The 15,070-nt window shown below is 52.0% G+C and overlaps 1 protein-coding gene and 1 long non-coding RNA gene across 3 annotated transcripts; both read left to right on the top strand.

The window, feature by feature from the left end:
- The first annotated feature begins 2,216 nt into the window (after positions 1-2,216).
- Positions 2,217-8,116, top strand: LOC142924063 (U3 small nucleolar ribonucleoprotein IMP4-like). Of its 2 annotated transcripts, none has more exons than XM_076065511.1 (6): positions 2,217-2,346; positions 3,469-3,655; positions 5,119-5,220; positions 5,524-5,604; positions 6,519-6,628; positions 7,888-8,116. In XM_076065511.1, exons 5-6 carry the CDS (start codon positions 6,578-6,580, stop codon positions 8,059-8,061), a joined length of 225 nt encoding a protein of 74 aa, XP_075921626.1. In that variant the 5' UTR covers positions 2,217-2,346; positions 3,469-3,655; positions 5,119-5,220; positions 5,524-5,604; positions 6,519-6,577; the 3' UTR covers positions 8,062-8,116. The 2 variants fall into 2 exon arrangements, with proteins under 2 accessions (XP_075921626.1, XP_075921625.1); XM_076065510.1 differs by having other exon boundaries at positions 5,524-5,789.
- A 297-nt stretch (positions 8,117-8,413) lies between these two features.
- On the top strand, positions 8,414-10,468 carry LOC142924064 (uncharacterized). The gene is made up of 2 exons (XR_012941199.1): positions 8,414-8,579; positions 9,013-10,468. It is a non-coding gene; the product is annotated as an uncharacterized LOC142924064 (long non-coding RNA).
- Positions 10,469-15,070: the final 4,602 nt, after the last annotated feature.

Below are 15,070 nucleotides of genomic sequence, written 5' to 3'. Positions count from 1 at the left end.
GCAAGGAGGGACAACAATGGCTGATAGTGAAGAATAATAACGGAGCGGCAGCCAAGGAAGGAAACACATCGGAGAGGAGAGCCACCAGAGAGATGGTGCGACAAAATCGGCGCTTGGCGGATTATTCCATCACAGCATTTGAGGGGTAGCAAGGTCTCAGGGAGGAAGGCATTCTCATTCATCAGTGGATAGATAATAGTGCTGTAAATGCTCACGCGTAGACAGGCAGGCACACCAACAGGATCTCGGAGACACACTCTGATAGACATACACATACTCAGGCGGACAAGGAGAAGCACATCCAGGTATACAGGTAGGTGACAGGTAGGCACAAGTCGAGGGGAAAACACACGTCCACCCATATTTTACCACACGAGTTGAAGAGCCACACGTACCTCCATGGCAGCAACTTGCAGAGTAGGGTGCTCAGAGCTCACTGCGTTTCTCGCACGGTCCGGGTCTCTGCGTGGAGAGCGGGAGACGCAGGTGAGGGTCACACTAAACCGATGGTGTGCGACAATACTCATGTCTAAACACGCGTCATGTCACAATGCGGACTCTCATCATCAACACGGACTCACATCATCATCACAGACTCACAACCTCACCACTCACCCACAACACGAAACACAACAAAAACAACAAAGACCGCCATTTGCCACTAAGTAGCAGCAAATGCCAGGCCAGGTGCACTTTGAGACCACATGAAATGCTGAAGGCTCACTGACAGGTCACAGGTCAGACCCAGGTGCCAAGAGTTGACTGACTGAGATGACTGTGCCAACGTGCTACATTTCAGCCGCCCAGGTCAAAGGTCGTTGTTGTGAGCGTCGCTCCTTTGTTCGGACACCAGCAACACCGCGACAAACACCACCACTAGCACCACCACTAACACCACTACTAACACCACCACCACTAACAAAGACAGATCCCCCGTATAGCCTGAATATACTGTAGGGGCAATTTCTGCTAGCGAGCACCTATAAAGGTCGGCATGGCACACGAGGGGGTGGGTGGCTAACACCACGCCTGGCCGCCTTTGTCTCCCTAGCGGCGATGTTTACACATCATACCAGGTATTCATTTGAGGCTGAGTCTACCTAGGGGAGGCCCAGGACCGGTTCAGATAATCGTTGCTGGTGTTGGCCGTGAGCGGAAATCGAACCCGGGTCGCCAGGTTTGTAGCGCAGCACGTTAACCGCTACACTACCGCTCCCCTCAACTAACACCACAACTAACACCACCACTAACACCACTCCTAACACCACCACTAACACTACGAACCCTAAAAACACCACCACCAACATCAACTCCACCACCACCAACACCACTAACACCACCACCACTAACACTACCACCAATAATACCACCAATAATACCACCATCACTAACACGACCACCACTAATACCACCAACACCACCATCACTAACACCAGCAACAATACCTCGAACAACCACCACCACTAACACCACCATCACTAACACCAACACCACCATTATTAAGACCACAAACACCACCACTAACACCACCATCACTAACACCACCACCACTAATACCACCAACATTAACACCACCACTCCTCCTCCTGCTAATACAGGACACCAAAGACAACGATCCTCATAGAGCCTTAACAGGCTGTAGGGGCAAGTGCTGTTAGCAAGCAGTACATATGAAGGCCGGCACGGTAAACGAAGGGGTGGGTGGTTAGCACCACGCCCGACCGCCTTTGTCTCCCCAGTGGCGATGTTTACGCATCGCACCAGGTACTCATTTGAGACCGGGTCACTGCTACACACAGACTCACACTGACCCACACACACGTACACAGACTCACACAGAGAGACTCACTTAGAGAGACTCACACACAGACTCACATAGAAAGACTCACACCACCACCGCCACCACTCACCCACAGCTCGGTTCCACGCCTAACGGCCAAACTGCCAGGGGAAGCACGTGGCGCGAGACGCGGCGTGGTGTAATAGCCATTAGCTCCTCCCCCTCACCTAAGCTCCTCCCCCATGCTCCCTCTTTCCCCCCCTGCCCCTCCCCCTTCACAACCCCCCCCCCCCAAGCATCCCCCCCCCCTCGCGACCCCCCTTGCCCCCCCTGGCAACCCCCGCCCATGCTCCCCCTCAACCCCCCCCCTCACGCCCCCATTGCCCACCCCCCTCCCCCCGCTGCTACTTCCGGTCAGGCAGGGGGCGAGTGGAGGCGGCGCGCGCTGTGGATTGTGGGTGGCGAGCGGCTGATTTGGTTTCCCGCTCACGGCCACCGTCAGTGGGTCGCGAAATCTTCTGAAGCGGCGGCTCGCTGGGCCTCCTCTACGTCGACTCAGCCTGAAGGTGAGAACCTCGCGCGGTGTGCACACATCAGCAGTGGCGGCGGTGGTGGGGGGAGACAGAGGAGGAGGCGCCTGGCCCACAGCCGTCACGTCCTAGACGCCTGCTGAGTTCACGGCGCTGCTTCAAGCAGAGCCCGGCCCTGCTGCTGATGATGAGGCGCTGACGGTGGAAACCGGCCCCAGAGTGGCCCTCGTGTTGAGCCATAGCTGATGAGAGGCACTCCCAGACTGCCGTGTGTTTTTATCCCTGGAGGGACGGGTTTGTTGTGGATGCGAATCGCCTGCTGCTGGAAAAGGCATCCACTAGAGGCCGCTATATAGAGGTATTTGGTCTACTCTTCCACGCTGGTCCGGACGTGTTGGAGCAAAGTGGCCATGCCCACACTTTACCCCACCACACGCAGGGCGTTAGCTCGCTGGATTTGCAATGCAGAGGTGCAGGTTAGATTTCATTCCCACTCACACCCACCGACACTCACTCAGCCACCCACTCAGCCACTCTCTGGGCATCTATGAAAAAGAGCTTCATAGCTCATCGGATTCCTCCAGCAAAAACATACTGATTCTCACCCACCCACTCAGCCATTCACCCACCCACTCTGGCACTCATCCACTCACCAATTCACTCAGCCACCCACTCGGCCACCCACTCAGCCACCCACTCTCTCACCCACTTCGTCACCGGTCACCCACTGCCACCCACCCACTTGGTCACCGGTCACCCACTGCCACCCACCCACTTAGTCACCGGTCACCCACTGCCACCGGTCACTCACTCTGCCACCGGTCACTCACTCTGCCACCCACCCACTCTCTCACCAACCCACCGACTCTCTTGCCAACCCACCGACTCTCTCGCCAACCCATCCACTCACCCACAGGGAGACACAAGGAGACAAGGGGACCCACATGGTGTGAGAGTGTATCAGCATCATTGTGGTTGTTGTGGTGGTTATGTTGGTTGTTATGGTTGTGGTGGTTATGGTTATATTTGTGGCAGTAGTGTTTATACTTGTGGTTATGTAGCTGGTGGTTATGATTATATTTGTGGTTACGGCGATTATGGTCGCAGTGATTGTGATTATATTTGTTGTGGTTATAACCCGCGATGTATTTCGTCGAGGATGGATGCCGCCGCGTGCAGGAGTTGGGCGAGGCGGGAGTGAGCCACCTGAAGCGCCCTCTCCGACGGTGGTGAGCCGCCGGGCGGCCGGGCAGTGAGCAGCTCGGCCGTCGTCGCTTCTCCTCCCCCTTCCAGGGCTGCCAACCCCAGTGGTGTTGAGTCGTCCTCCTCTTCCACTGGAGCCCTGGTACGAGTTTTTCTTCGCGTCTCCATTATAGCGATTCATCTTACTATTTGGCTACTTCTGACGCCAGTTGTAGTGGGTGGAACGGAGAGCGAGACTTCTTACCGAAAGAACCAAAGAGTATGAACTTATATGGTTTATTTCATCTATTTTTAGTGGTTTGCTACCATTCCCTTTGCACTCCTATCGTTTTTGTATTGTTTGTTGTGACGTTATGACCCCGTGCCCCCTACTGGCACATCTTTGATCAAAGAGCTTTATAGCTCATTGGATTCCTCCAGCACAGAATCAATACCGATTCTGATGAGACCGGAACGAACACGTTTGAATCGAATCGCGTACTTCGCTTTACTAAAATAGTTGTGGAATCGATTCTTGTGGAATCTGTTCTCGTGGAATCGAATCATCGATATTAATTACAGAGATTCACCATCGATATTAATTACAGACATTAATCAACGACGTCGCTAGGAGTATCGTGGTGCCGCTCTGCAAACCTTCGGGCTACTATCAAAGGTTTGTTCATCAAGCCATCCAGATATATAAACACAGACATAACTTCAACCGAGAAGATGGATACAAACTGAGTATTCATTGGAAGAATGTTATTAACCAGGTAAAACCTTAACTGCTTTATGGTGTTGCCTTAACTTTCCGCATCTCTAATTTCTTAAGCTTCCCACTCCCAGCCCCGCTCTCTTCAGCACTCCCCTCATACCCCCCCTCTCTATCTCTCCTCCCTGATCCTCCCCCCTTCTCTTACCTATATAGTCTCTTGTTTACAGCAGCTCTTTTGCCCACGTCGGCAATTGTTTCTTGCTGTGGTTTGTCCCACCTGATGATGGACGCTTGTGTTGTGCCCGAAACGTCGTGATTTAATTTATTTTATATTTTATGCCTATGTGACTTTACCGAAAGAACCAAAGAGTATAGCCCAAGAGAGTTTGTGTAGGTTGGAGCGGTAGTGTAGCACAGTAGGGGGCACAGGTGGTGCATCGGCCAGTCATCTCAGTCAAGCAACCAATGGCAACCTGGGTCTGTCTGTCTGTGACCTCCTGCTGCCAGCGGGCGTTCGACGCTTCATGTGGCCTTAACCTGCACGTAGCCTGGCACGAGCGCCGTGGTGACATCTCCACCACTTCGTGGCGAATGGCGGTTGTTGTTTATGGTCGTCTCGCGATTAGCACTACGCTGCACTACTAACCCAGCGACCCGAGTTCAATTCCCGCTCACGGCCAACACTGGTGACGATTCCGTTCCTGGGCCTCCCCTTGGTCAACTCAGCCTCAAATGAGTACCTGGTGCGTTGTGTAAACATCGCCACTGGGGAAATTAAGGCGGCCGGATGTGGTGCTGGCCACCTACCCCCCTTCGTGTATCAAAGGTGCTGCTCGTTAACAGCACTTGCACCCGACAGTCCTGTCGAAGGCTACATGGGGGATCTTTGTCTTTGTTTGGTGGTGCAGCTGAGGAGGCGCAACTGCACGGCGAGTACCTCTACCGCAAGGCGCAGGAGGCCAAGAAGTTCCTCGTAGAGGAGAAGGCGCAGCTCAAGAGGGCGCTCGATGGTAACGGGCGGCGAGACGGATCTAGAGATGGGCTCGCGACGACAAGACAGACGAGAGACAGCGAGACAGACTAGAGACGTTGAGACACGCAAGACAGACTAGAGACGGATCTAGAGACAATGAGACACGCAAGACGGACTAAGATGGGACAAGACGGTCTGACAATACAGGCGAGAAGACAACCGCGCGTTGGAAAGCGTTTCCGAATGAATCCATGCGTGCGCATGATTTTTCTTCCTTGTTAATTCTCCCCTGCCCGCCCCCCACCCACTGCCCCCTGTCCCCCTGACGTCGTCACCGAAGAAAACCTGGTGCTGCCTACGGACCTGCGGTGGGAGGCGCTTGAACTCCAGAAGGCCGTGGAGTTCGACCAGGGAGGGGAGGGTGATCTCACATCCCTCACCATCACGTCTCCTCGCATCTCTCTCTCTCTTCCTTCCCGCGAGACTCCCGAGGCAGAGGGATAAGCGTCGCGCGTCTCCGCCCGCTAGACACGCCGAGTCGGCGCGCATCCCCGGCTCGCCGTCGGTCCTTCCTGCCAAGCGGTGGCACCGTGTTTTGCCGCGGAGGTTCGCGGTTCGAGAACGGCGGGCCCTCAACCCCCCCCCCCCCCCACCGGTTTAATGGGTTTAATGCCGCAGTTGCGTTGACCGTAAATACTGCACGGCGATTGCTTCCCAAGTGGACTTTGAAAAATCCCGTGGCGTGAACGTGGAAAAAGAGTCGGCCGTGTGTGTGTGATGGCTGGCGTAAATTTTGGTGGAATGTCAAATGAAGGCCGTGGTCACCACATAACGTGTGCTTCTGGAGCAGTCTTCCTTCTGGAGCGGTCTTCCTTACAATATTAGGAAGCCACTGGAGCTTTGCACTTTTAAATCATCATCTAGATTGACAAACTCATTTCTTGAGAACTACTTTTTGTGGTTAGTTTGTCACACTTCCGATTACCACGGTTGGCTACGTGCTGTAACAAAGAGGTTTAACATGCACTGACGCACTCATTCACTCACTCATCATTTTACTCAATTTACCCACTCACCTGCCATATCACCCACCCACTCTTGCAATTGGGACTCATCCAGGTCTCATTATTGCTCAGCTCGCTACACAAAATCAACGCGATCACTGCAGAGTGATATTCTCAACTATTCCTGGTCGCTCCTTCCATCCATCCACCCACACACACACCTTCACTCACCTGCACGGTGAAGTATGGCAAATGATAACCTACCCTCTCCGTCCCCCCTGCCCCATCTACCACCTCTTTCTATCCACCCCCCCCCCCCCCGTGTCAGTAGGAGTGAGCAGCCACATGGATGACGAGTACTGCTGAGCCGGCGTGAAGGACCCACACATCATGGCGACGACCTCACGCGACCCCAGCTCCCTCCTCAAGCAGTTCATCAAGGTGCGGGCACGGGGTCACAGGGGCTACAGGGTTTGGGGTCACACGAGGAATGTGGGTCCTCGTGTATTGCATGTGTACAAGCGCGCAAAGACAGAGGTCCCCCATATAGCCTTAACAGGTTTTTGGGACAGGTGCTGTTTGCGAGGGTGTAGGTGGCTAGCACCACAACTGGCCACCTTTATCTCTCTGGTAATGATGTTTAAACACCGCACTAGGTACTCGTTTGAGGCTGAGTTGATCTAGGGGAGGCCCAGGACCAGTTCAGATAATCGCCACTGGTGTTGGCCATGAACGGAAATAAACCTCGGGTCACTAGGTTTGTGGGGCAGCATGCTAACTGCTAAATTACCGCACACACACACACGTGTTCTCTATCGGCTTTAGAATCAGTTCCTTGCACCTCACACGAGTCGTGTCGACCAATCATCGGGCTTGTGCAGTGTGAGACAACTCGCATCCGTTGAGTTAACCAGAAGAAATCTGGTTGTTGATGAAAGGTGGAGGCTGTGTGGGGGGGGGGGGGGTCGTAAGTGGTGGAGCGTTGGACACTTTGGTTTGGTGCATGCAGCTTTTGTCAACTTCATTCCTCGCGATTCAGTCCGCCTTTTCGCGATGACCGATCCCTTCCATTCATCGAAAATGTATCTACTGTAGCACTACGCACGGTCGGTGGTCACGGAAAGATGTACCATTGGGGGCGCCACTGTGGCGAGATGTTAACTCCCTCACCTGGTATACAGGAGGTCGCAGGTTCAATCCTGACCCTGATGCCTGCTGTATATTTGGAGTTGCGTGCCTCTTTCCGAGGAGTCGCGTGGATTTCTCTCCAGGTCCTCCGGTTTTTCCCTCCGCATTTAGAATCAACGTCCGTTTAAGAGTATTTGGCTGCTATAAATTTCCACATGGCGATAAGCCACTTAGTTGAGCTATGATTTGTGGCCAGGTCGCTTCTGGAAAAGAGCTGCATAGCTCAATGGGCCTTACCTGGTAAAATAAAAATAGTAAAGTTTTTCCAATGGTGCATCCCAGTTGTGCCAACACGGGGTTTGGCGACCCCGTATACCGGCACGGCTCGGCTCGGCTTCCGCAATGGAAAAAACAAACAACACAACCCGAGTCGGATACAGTGGGGGGGCGGGGAAGTGGGGGGGGCGAAAGCAGCGTGGCCGGGACGGACGCCGGTGGGAAGAGCGGACTCGGCGTGTGACCGCTTGCTGTCATGTTACCACACCACCACCACCCTCCCACCACCACCGCAGGAGATGAAGCTGATCCTGCCGAACGCTCAGCCGATGAACCACGGAGGCCACAAGCTGCAGGCGCTGGTGTGGGCGTGCTGCGCCAACGCCGTCAACGACTTCATCGTCCTGCATGAGCACCGCGGTATGCCAGGCACGCGCACGCACCGCAGTCGACAAAGCTCCCCCGTGTAGCCTTTAACAGGCTGTCAGGGCAAATGCTGTTTGTCGAGCGACCTACGAAGGCCGGCAGGGCATATGGCGGGGTGGGTGGTGTGGTCATTACCGCATCTGGCCCCTTTTGTCTCCCCACTGTCGATGCTTGGACACACCGGAAATCGAAGTCAGGTCACCGGATTTGTAGTGTAATGAGATAGCCACTCTCAGTGGTAAAATAAAAATAGTTTCGTTTTACTTTAGTTTTCCAGCAACAGCACAGAGTTTTTATTTAACGCCATCTCTGAAGCTGAAGGCGCGTAATGTTGTTCATTTGCTAATGCATCCGCAGTTTTAAACAGGGTGGCCGCTGGCCTCTAACTGGCAAACGTCTGCGAGGACACGTAATGAGAGTCCAGCGCCGTCCGTGTGACTTGCCGCGACCCCTCCCGTGACTTCTGTGCCCCCTTTCCCCCCTCCCAACAGGCACAACGTCTACAAGCGCGACGGCAAGGACATCGAGTTGAAGGAGGTGGGACCGTGATTCGAGATGGAGCGTAAGTCTGCCTGACACATTGTTACTCGTCTCCACTTTACACCCCTGCAGAGGCGGTGGAAATTCCACATTCCTTGTGGACTTCCCTACGAAGTGGTTGTAAATTTTATCGACCCCTGAGAGGATGATGGGCTGAATGTAAGAGTCTAGCCTTGGGCTAGGTGGCCCGCGGGTGACTTGTAGAGCGGATCGGAACTTGAGTCGGTGGGGTCGCTGCTCTGGTCGCATTCGCTGTACCGTGACCCGACTCGCATTCCCCCACCCCGGATGCGATGTGTAAATTCAAAGATGATCGGACGTAATGCTGGCCACCCACACCCACCCCTTGGTGTGCCGTGCTGGCTTTCCTACATGCTAACACACGAACAGCGCTTTTCCCACGCCGTCTGTTAAAGGCTGCATGGGGGGGATCTTTGCTTTTGTGTGTCGCGCAGTCTATGAGATTAAACTGGGCACGCTGGACAACGCGGCCACCGCCGAGGTGGAGTGGCCTTGGCGACCGTACATGAACACGGCGAAGAAGAGGAAGTTCCTGAGCGTGGAGTGAGGGAGGGGAGGACTTCCCCCCCCCCCCCCATGGGCCTGGGGGGAGGGGCATTGGGGGAGGGGTTTGTCCCTGGAAAGCCGGAGTTGGAGTCGAACCTCGCGGCGCTCTCCGCCGAGGCTCGAGACGTTGAGGAGAGGTCGCCGCGTGGATAGGGCAGTGCGTGAATCGCTGTTCCAACCCTCGTCACACACGCGCATTATACGCGTCACACACACATTGCGGATGTACATTTATCAAACACAAACATGCACATCGTCGCATGCGTCGCACACAGAAGCACACAATTGCACAAAAAGACAAAGGTACTCCGTATCGCCGTTAACAGATTGCTGGGGCAAGTGCTGTTAACGGGTAGCACCTATGATGGCCGGCATGGCACAGAAGTGGTTGTGTGGCCAGCCCCACGTCTGGCTGCCTTTGTCCTCCCCAGTTTTGCGATGTTATACACACCCCACACCACGTACTCAGATGTCTGAGTTCGTAGTGCGCTAACTGCTGCACCACCGCTCCCCAAACGGTGTACATACACGCGTACACAAAACGAAACATTAACATTTATTTAAGTAACAAAAAAGAAAATACCAAGTCAGGCAGATGGAGAAAGTGGCGTGTCGCCGTGCACAGCACCGCTCTCGTAGCTACTCACCTAGGGTGGGAGCTCTTGGCTTCAATGCCACCCGGGATGTTTAGATGTGAAAACCTGCCATAAATAATATTTTTGGGAAGTCACAAGCGCCTTAAGTTGCATCTCATCTCGACCATTTTAATGGGCACCCCCCCCCCCCCCCCTGTAGCTGTCCCCCTGTGGCACAAAATAAACTAACAAAACTAATCTATTTTTATTTTACCAGGTAAGGCCCACTCAGCTGTATAGCTCTCTTTCAGGAACGACCGGGCCACAAATGAAAGTGCTATAAAGTGGCTTGTCACGCAGAAATATATAGCAGCCAAATACTTTTAAACGCATGTTTCTAAATGTGGAGGGAAAAACCGAAGGACCCAGAGAAAAATCCACGCGGTCACGGGGAGAACATGCAAACTCCAGATATACAGGCGTCGGGATTTAACCCACGACCTCTATACCAGGCGAGGCCCCAAGGTGAATCAGCACTTGGCCTGCGAGCGGGTATTATTAGTCTGTCAGTAGGGGGTAATGATTCCGGATTTCAGTCTCAATTGAAACTGTAATCTGGAACACTTTTGTCATATTTTGCTTGTATAAGTGTGTTCATAAAATACAAGTTTGGTCATTGAGAGAGTTATAAATGTCCTATATGCATTTCATGTTTATTGTGTTTATTGTATTTAATGTATGAAGAAAATACAATTTTGTATATGCTACAGTATGTTTCACACGTTATTCAGTGACACTGCATATGACGGGCAATGTTTGGGGCAATCGGCCTTCAACATGGAAAATACATCGAGGCCACATGACCCGTGGCCACCGCCACTTCAACCGTGGCCCCACCACTTCAACCGTGGCCCCATTGGCACGTTGATGTGTGGCTCTGCTTTCACCTGTGGTGAGAATGAGACCAGAAAAATTACAGGAGGCCGACTCCATATGAGTTTGTCACGCTCTGGATCTCGCTAATGGGACGTTGGATGAAAATAAAACATGGAAGCGACAAGTTTCTTCTCTGGCGAGGACATTCCCACAAGATTGCCACCTTTCCCAATTAATGGAATTTGCCCCAACATCACCCTGATCCAAACCAGCGGGAGCTGAAATCTTCCAGAAGGTTCAGGATTTATTGGTACAATCGTTCGGATGTTGGTGTTTGCATGGACTTGCATTTAAAACCACCGGTCCGCTTGACGTCTTTTAAACAATACCTGTGGTCGGGTCCGCTCCCCCACCTTTCTATCCCCTGCTTTTTTTATGACCGGTGTAGTATATCTTGACGGTGTGTGCGTGTATCACAACGTGATGTAACCGGGCCCTCGAATTGCCTCAAGAAATGAATAATCAACATCTGTCGCTTTGCTGTTGTGATGTCACCACGAGGCGCCGAATGACGGTGGGACGGCGTCGTCGCACTCGTCGAGTGGACAAGGGCTCCGTGAAATGACGATGCGGATTGCGCCAAGCGTATAGAGGTCGCCGATTGCACGCCGCTGTGGCTCGACCACTCGTGGGTCCACCTCAAAGTTCCTGTGCCCATTTGAACCTCATTGCCTGCGATGATGCTGCTGCTGGCATGGAAGAACACACGTGGCGCCCTCTTGTCTCTCCATGTTGTCTTTCACGTCCCATCGCAGTTTTCATGTCACTTGATGTTTACAGCCTCCGGTAAGGAGGCAGTGAGGTTCAGCCGCTCGATTTTTCTTCCTTTAGTGCACAGTACCGTACACGGATACGGGCACAGTACGACACCGTAGCTTTATTGATTGTTCAACAAAAAAGACCATCCCTCGCCCAATCTAGTTACCTATACGGTGTAATATATCGCGAGACATTTGTTAACGTAAAAAAAATGGAACTGTAATGCTGAAAATTATACTCCATGAAACTCGGGGTTTTATGGAGTATCTGAGGGCTTCTCAACGCTTCATGCCTCGCCCCCACTGATGCCCTCTTCTCCCCACTCCTACTACTGACGATTGTATGTAGGGTGTGTAGGCATTTACTTCCGACTGTTGTATGTAGGGTGTGTAGGGTGGTGGGAGTAAATGAGATTTAAAACTGGGTGCTCAACTTGAACTCACCACCACTCACATCATGTATGCACTCATCTGCCATCTCGCTCACTGACCCTGTGTTTCCGTGTTGATGGTGTGAGTCCGTATTGATGCTGTGAGTGTTGATCGTGGGAGTCTGTGTTGATCATGTGAGTCTGTGTTGATGCTGTGAGTCCGTGTTGATGGCTCGGGGGCACGGTACAGAAGGGCAGTACAACTGTAGAGTAATAGTTGTTGTCCAGCAGCGGCAACTGCGGTGGACGGGGAGTACACACGCCAGTGAGCCTCACGCGTGTTTGTCAGCAGGGCGGAGGCACTGGGGCAAGGATCACAGAGACCCTGTCTGGAAGACCCTGGAACCCGCTCGTGGGTTGGAGAAGGGAGGCGCGGCCAGGGCGGAGCCAGGCCGCGCCGAGTCGGATAAAAGCAGCGGAGAGCGAGAGCTCGTGGTTGCAGGTTCTGGGAAGTGGAGTCGTCGCGTTGGCACTGTCTTTGCCGACTTGGTCGCTGCCGTCTTCACTAGATAATTGGGCGGCCGGATAGTTGTTGGCTGTCTCGGTCGATGCCGTCAGTGTAACATGGTGAGGGTTGTGTCTAAGCTAGGCTATTTGACTTGGGAGAAGCGAGGGCGAGTCTGTGAACCTGATGGTGTTAAATAAGGAAGGTGCGGAAGGTACGGGAGAGGATGAGGAAGATCGTGGGATGGATGGGGGAGGATGAGAAGATAGTGGGAGGGACGGGGGAGGAAGAAAGTGGGAGGGATGGGAGAGAAAGAAGGAGATAGCGGGGGGGACGGGAGAGGAAGAGGGAGATAGTGGGAGGGAAGGGAGTGGAAGAGGGAGATAGTGGCAGGAAAGGGGAATGAAGAGGGAGATAGTTGGAGCGACTGGGGAAGTAGAGGGAGATAGTGGGAGTGATTTGGGAGGATTAGGCAGATCGGTTAGAGTAAGAAGGTGATAGTGGGAAGGAAGGGGAAGGAAGAGGGAGAGAGTGCGAGGGATTGGAGATGCAGAGGGAGATAGTGGGAAGGATGGGGGAAGAAAAGGGAGATGGTGCGAGGGACGGGAGAAGAGGGAGATAGTAGAGCCAAGTGGGAGGAAGAGGGAGATAGTGGAAGGTACTGGGGAGGAAGTGGGAGATGGTGGGAGGGACGAGGGAGGAAGATGGTGGGACGGATTGGAGAGGTAGATAGTGGGAGGGACGCGGGAAGAAGAGGGAGATAATAGCAGGGACGAGAGAGGAAGAGGGAGATAGCCACTGATGTTCGCCGTGGCCAGAAATTTAAACTCGGTTCACAAAGTTCATGGTGTAGTGGGTGTTGAGGTGGCATATCCTGGCTGGCCAGGAGAAGGCAGTACAGCAAGTGGGATAAGCACCATCTCTGTCTGCATGGGATAGAGGGTTGCCCCCTTGCACGAGTGGGTTTTCTCTGGGTACTCCTGTATCCCCTCACGTTTATGAACGCTCAGTAATTGCCCAATTGAATTATTGCTATGCACCGCGACGTTCGTTTTGCTATGTCATGTGATCAGAATTGGGCGCCACGGTGGCGAGATGTTAACTATTTTGTAGGGTATACAGGAGGTCGTGTATTAAATCCTTACCCTGACACCTTTGTATTTGGAGTTTGTATGTTATCTCCCCGTGGTCGCGTGTATTTTTCTCCGGATCCTCCGGGTTTTCCCTCCACATTTATTAACACATGTTTAGAGTTTCGATTTAAAGCTTTCGTGACTGCAATGATTCATCTTCTTTGGTTCTTTCGGTAAAGTCACGTAGAATGATAATAAAATAATAAATTGATAAAATAAAATAAGACAATAATATTCTCACGACGTTTCGGCCACAACACAAGCGGCCTTCATCAGGTGAAGGGAGCGAGACTGTATGGTAGGACAGCGCTGGAGTGAAAGAGCCACGTTCAGATACGGCCTTTAAGCTGTGTGAGAGGAACAAAGCGCCTTGACAAAGGAATTAGCATAGATTTTAGCATTGAAATGGCTGAATGATTAGCTTGTGACTGGTCACAGAAATAGCTATGTTAAAAGTTAAAGCATACACACCCGCAGAGGCACCCATTGTTAAAGGGATTAGCATAGAATTTAGCATTGAAATAGCTAAGTTAAGGCATACACATCTTGACAATGGAATTAGCATAGAATTTAGCATTGAGATAGCTGAGTGGTTAGCTTGTACCTGCTGCAGAAATAGCTACGTTAAAGTCAGAGCATACACATTCACCGAGGCCCTTAGTACAAATCAAACAGGAGAATTTAGCATTGAAATAACTAGGCGAATCCAGCATTGAAACAACTGAGTGATTAGCTAGTGACTGGTCACAGAAATGACTACACATCTGAGCTATTCACAGTACTATATAGTGAACCAATAAAAACTAAAATATAAATTACCTTCATGTTATCAATAAACTCTATATTCTCCAATCAGCTAAGCTACCAACAATAAGTCGTTATATATCACAATGCTATATGGCGAAAAAATGGGTGGATTCTTACCCTCAAATTTCAGCCCCACGGATAGCTACGGGTCCCGTTCAGACGGACGAGTTCGTCCATGGTCGGAACAGAGGAGGGGGAGAGAGACAGCTGCGAGGCCCTAGTATGCTCCATATTGTAAAACTATACCATTAACCGTGGTGTGAGAGGTATTAAGAGGCAATGCTGGCGAAAGAGCTGCGGTCTGAAGGTCATCGTAAAAATACAATTAATTAAGAACAGAAATGATTTAAAACATCTTTCCAGTGGTTACTAAGCCTGAATCCATCTTCTCGGTTGAAATTGTCTCTGTGCTTGTATATGTGAATGGCCTCATGAACGAATCTCTCATGGTAGCCGGTTGGTTTGCAAAGAACCTCCGTCTTGGAGAAGTCAATGTCATGTGAGCCCACTGAATTATAACAGTGATCTGCCACGGCAGAGGAGTTCGTCCTACCGTGTTTCAAGTCTGCTTTGTGTTCGCGGATGCGGTCCGAGATATGTCTTTTGGTTTCTCCAATGTAGCTACTACCACAGAGGCACTTTAGTTTGTAAACGCCCGGGTACTGTATGTCTGGAACAGCATCTTTTACAGATGGAACTAAATCACGGATTTTATGTACTGTGTTGAATCGGACCTGGATCTTGTGTTTGTTCAGGATTTTGGAGATCTTTTTAGTGACCCCTGCAATGTAGGGTAAGGTGATGGTTTTGAGTGGCTCCACAAGAGGATCCTTCTTCATGACTGGAGTGATGGCTTTGCGG

This window comes from Petromyzon marinus, chromosome 8, assembly GCF_048934315.1.
Source record: "Petromyzon marinus isolate PM22_M1 ecotype Great Lakes invasive population chromosome 8, UKy_Petmar_22M1.pri1.0, whole genome shotgun sequence".
Lineage (NCBI taxonomy): Eukaryota > Metazoa > Chordata > Hyperoartia > Petromyzontiformes > Petromyzontidae > Petromyzon > Petromyzon marinus.
The sequence above is the reverse complement of the archived record's forward strand: the minus strand, read 5'-3'. Positions and strand labels throughout refer to the sequence as shown.

What these genes read in the sequence shown, in the direction of transcription:
- LOC142924063 (XM_076065511.1), top strand. Translation starts at nt 6,578, where the DNA reads ATGGCGACGACCTCACGCGACCCCAGCTCCCTCCTCAAGCAGTTCATC. An exon ending in TCCTCAAGCAGTTCATCAAG is followed by an intron (nt 6,629 to 7,887) that starts GTGCGGGCACGG and finishes CCACCACCGCAG; the next exon opens with GAGATGAAGCTGATCCTGCC.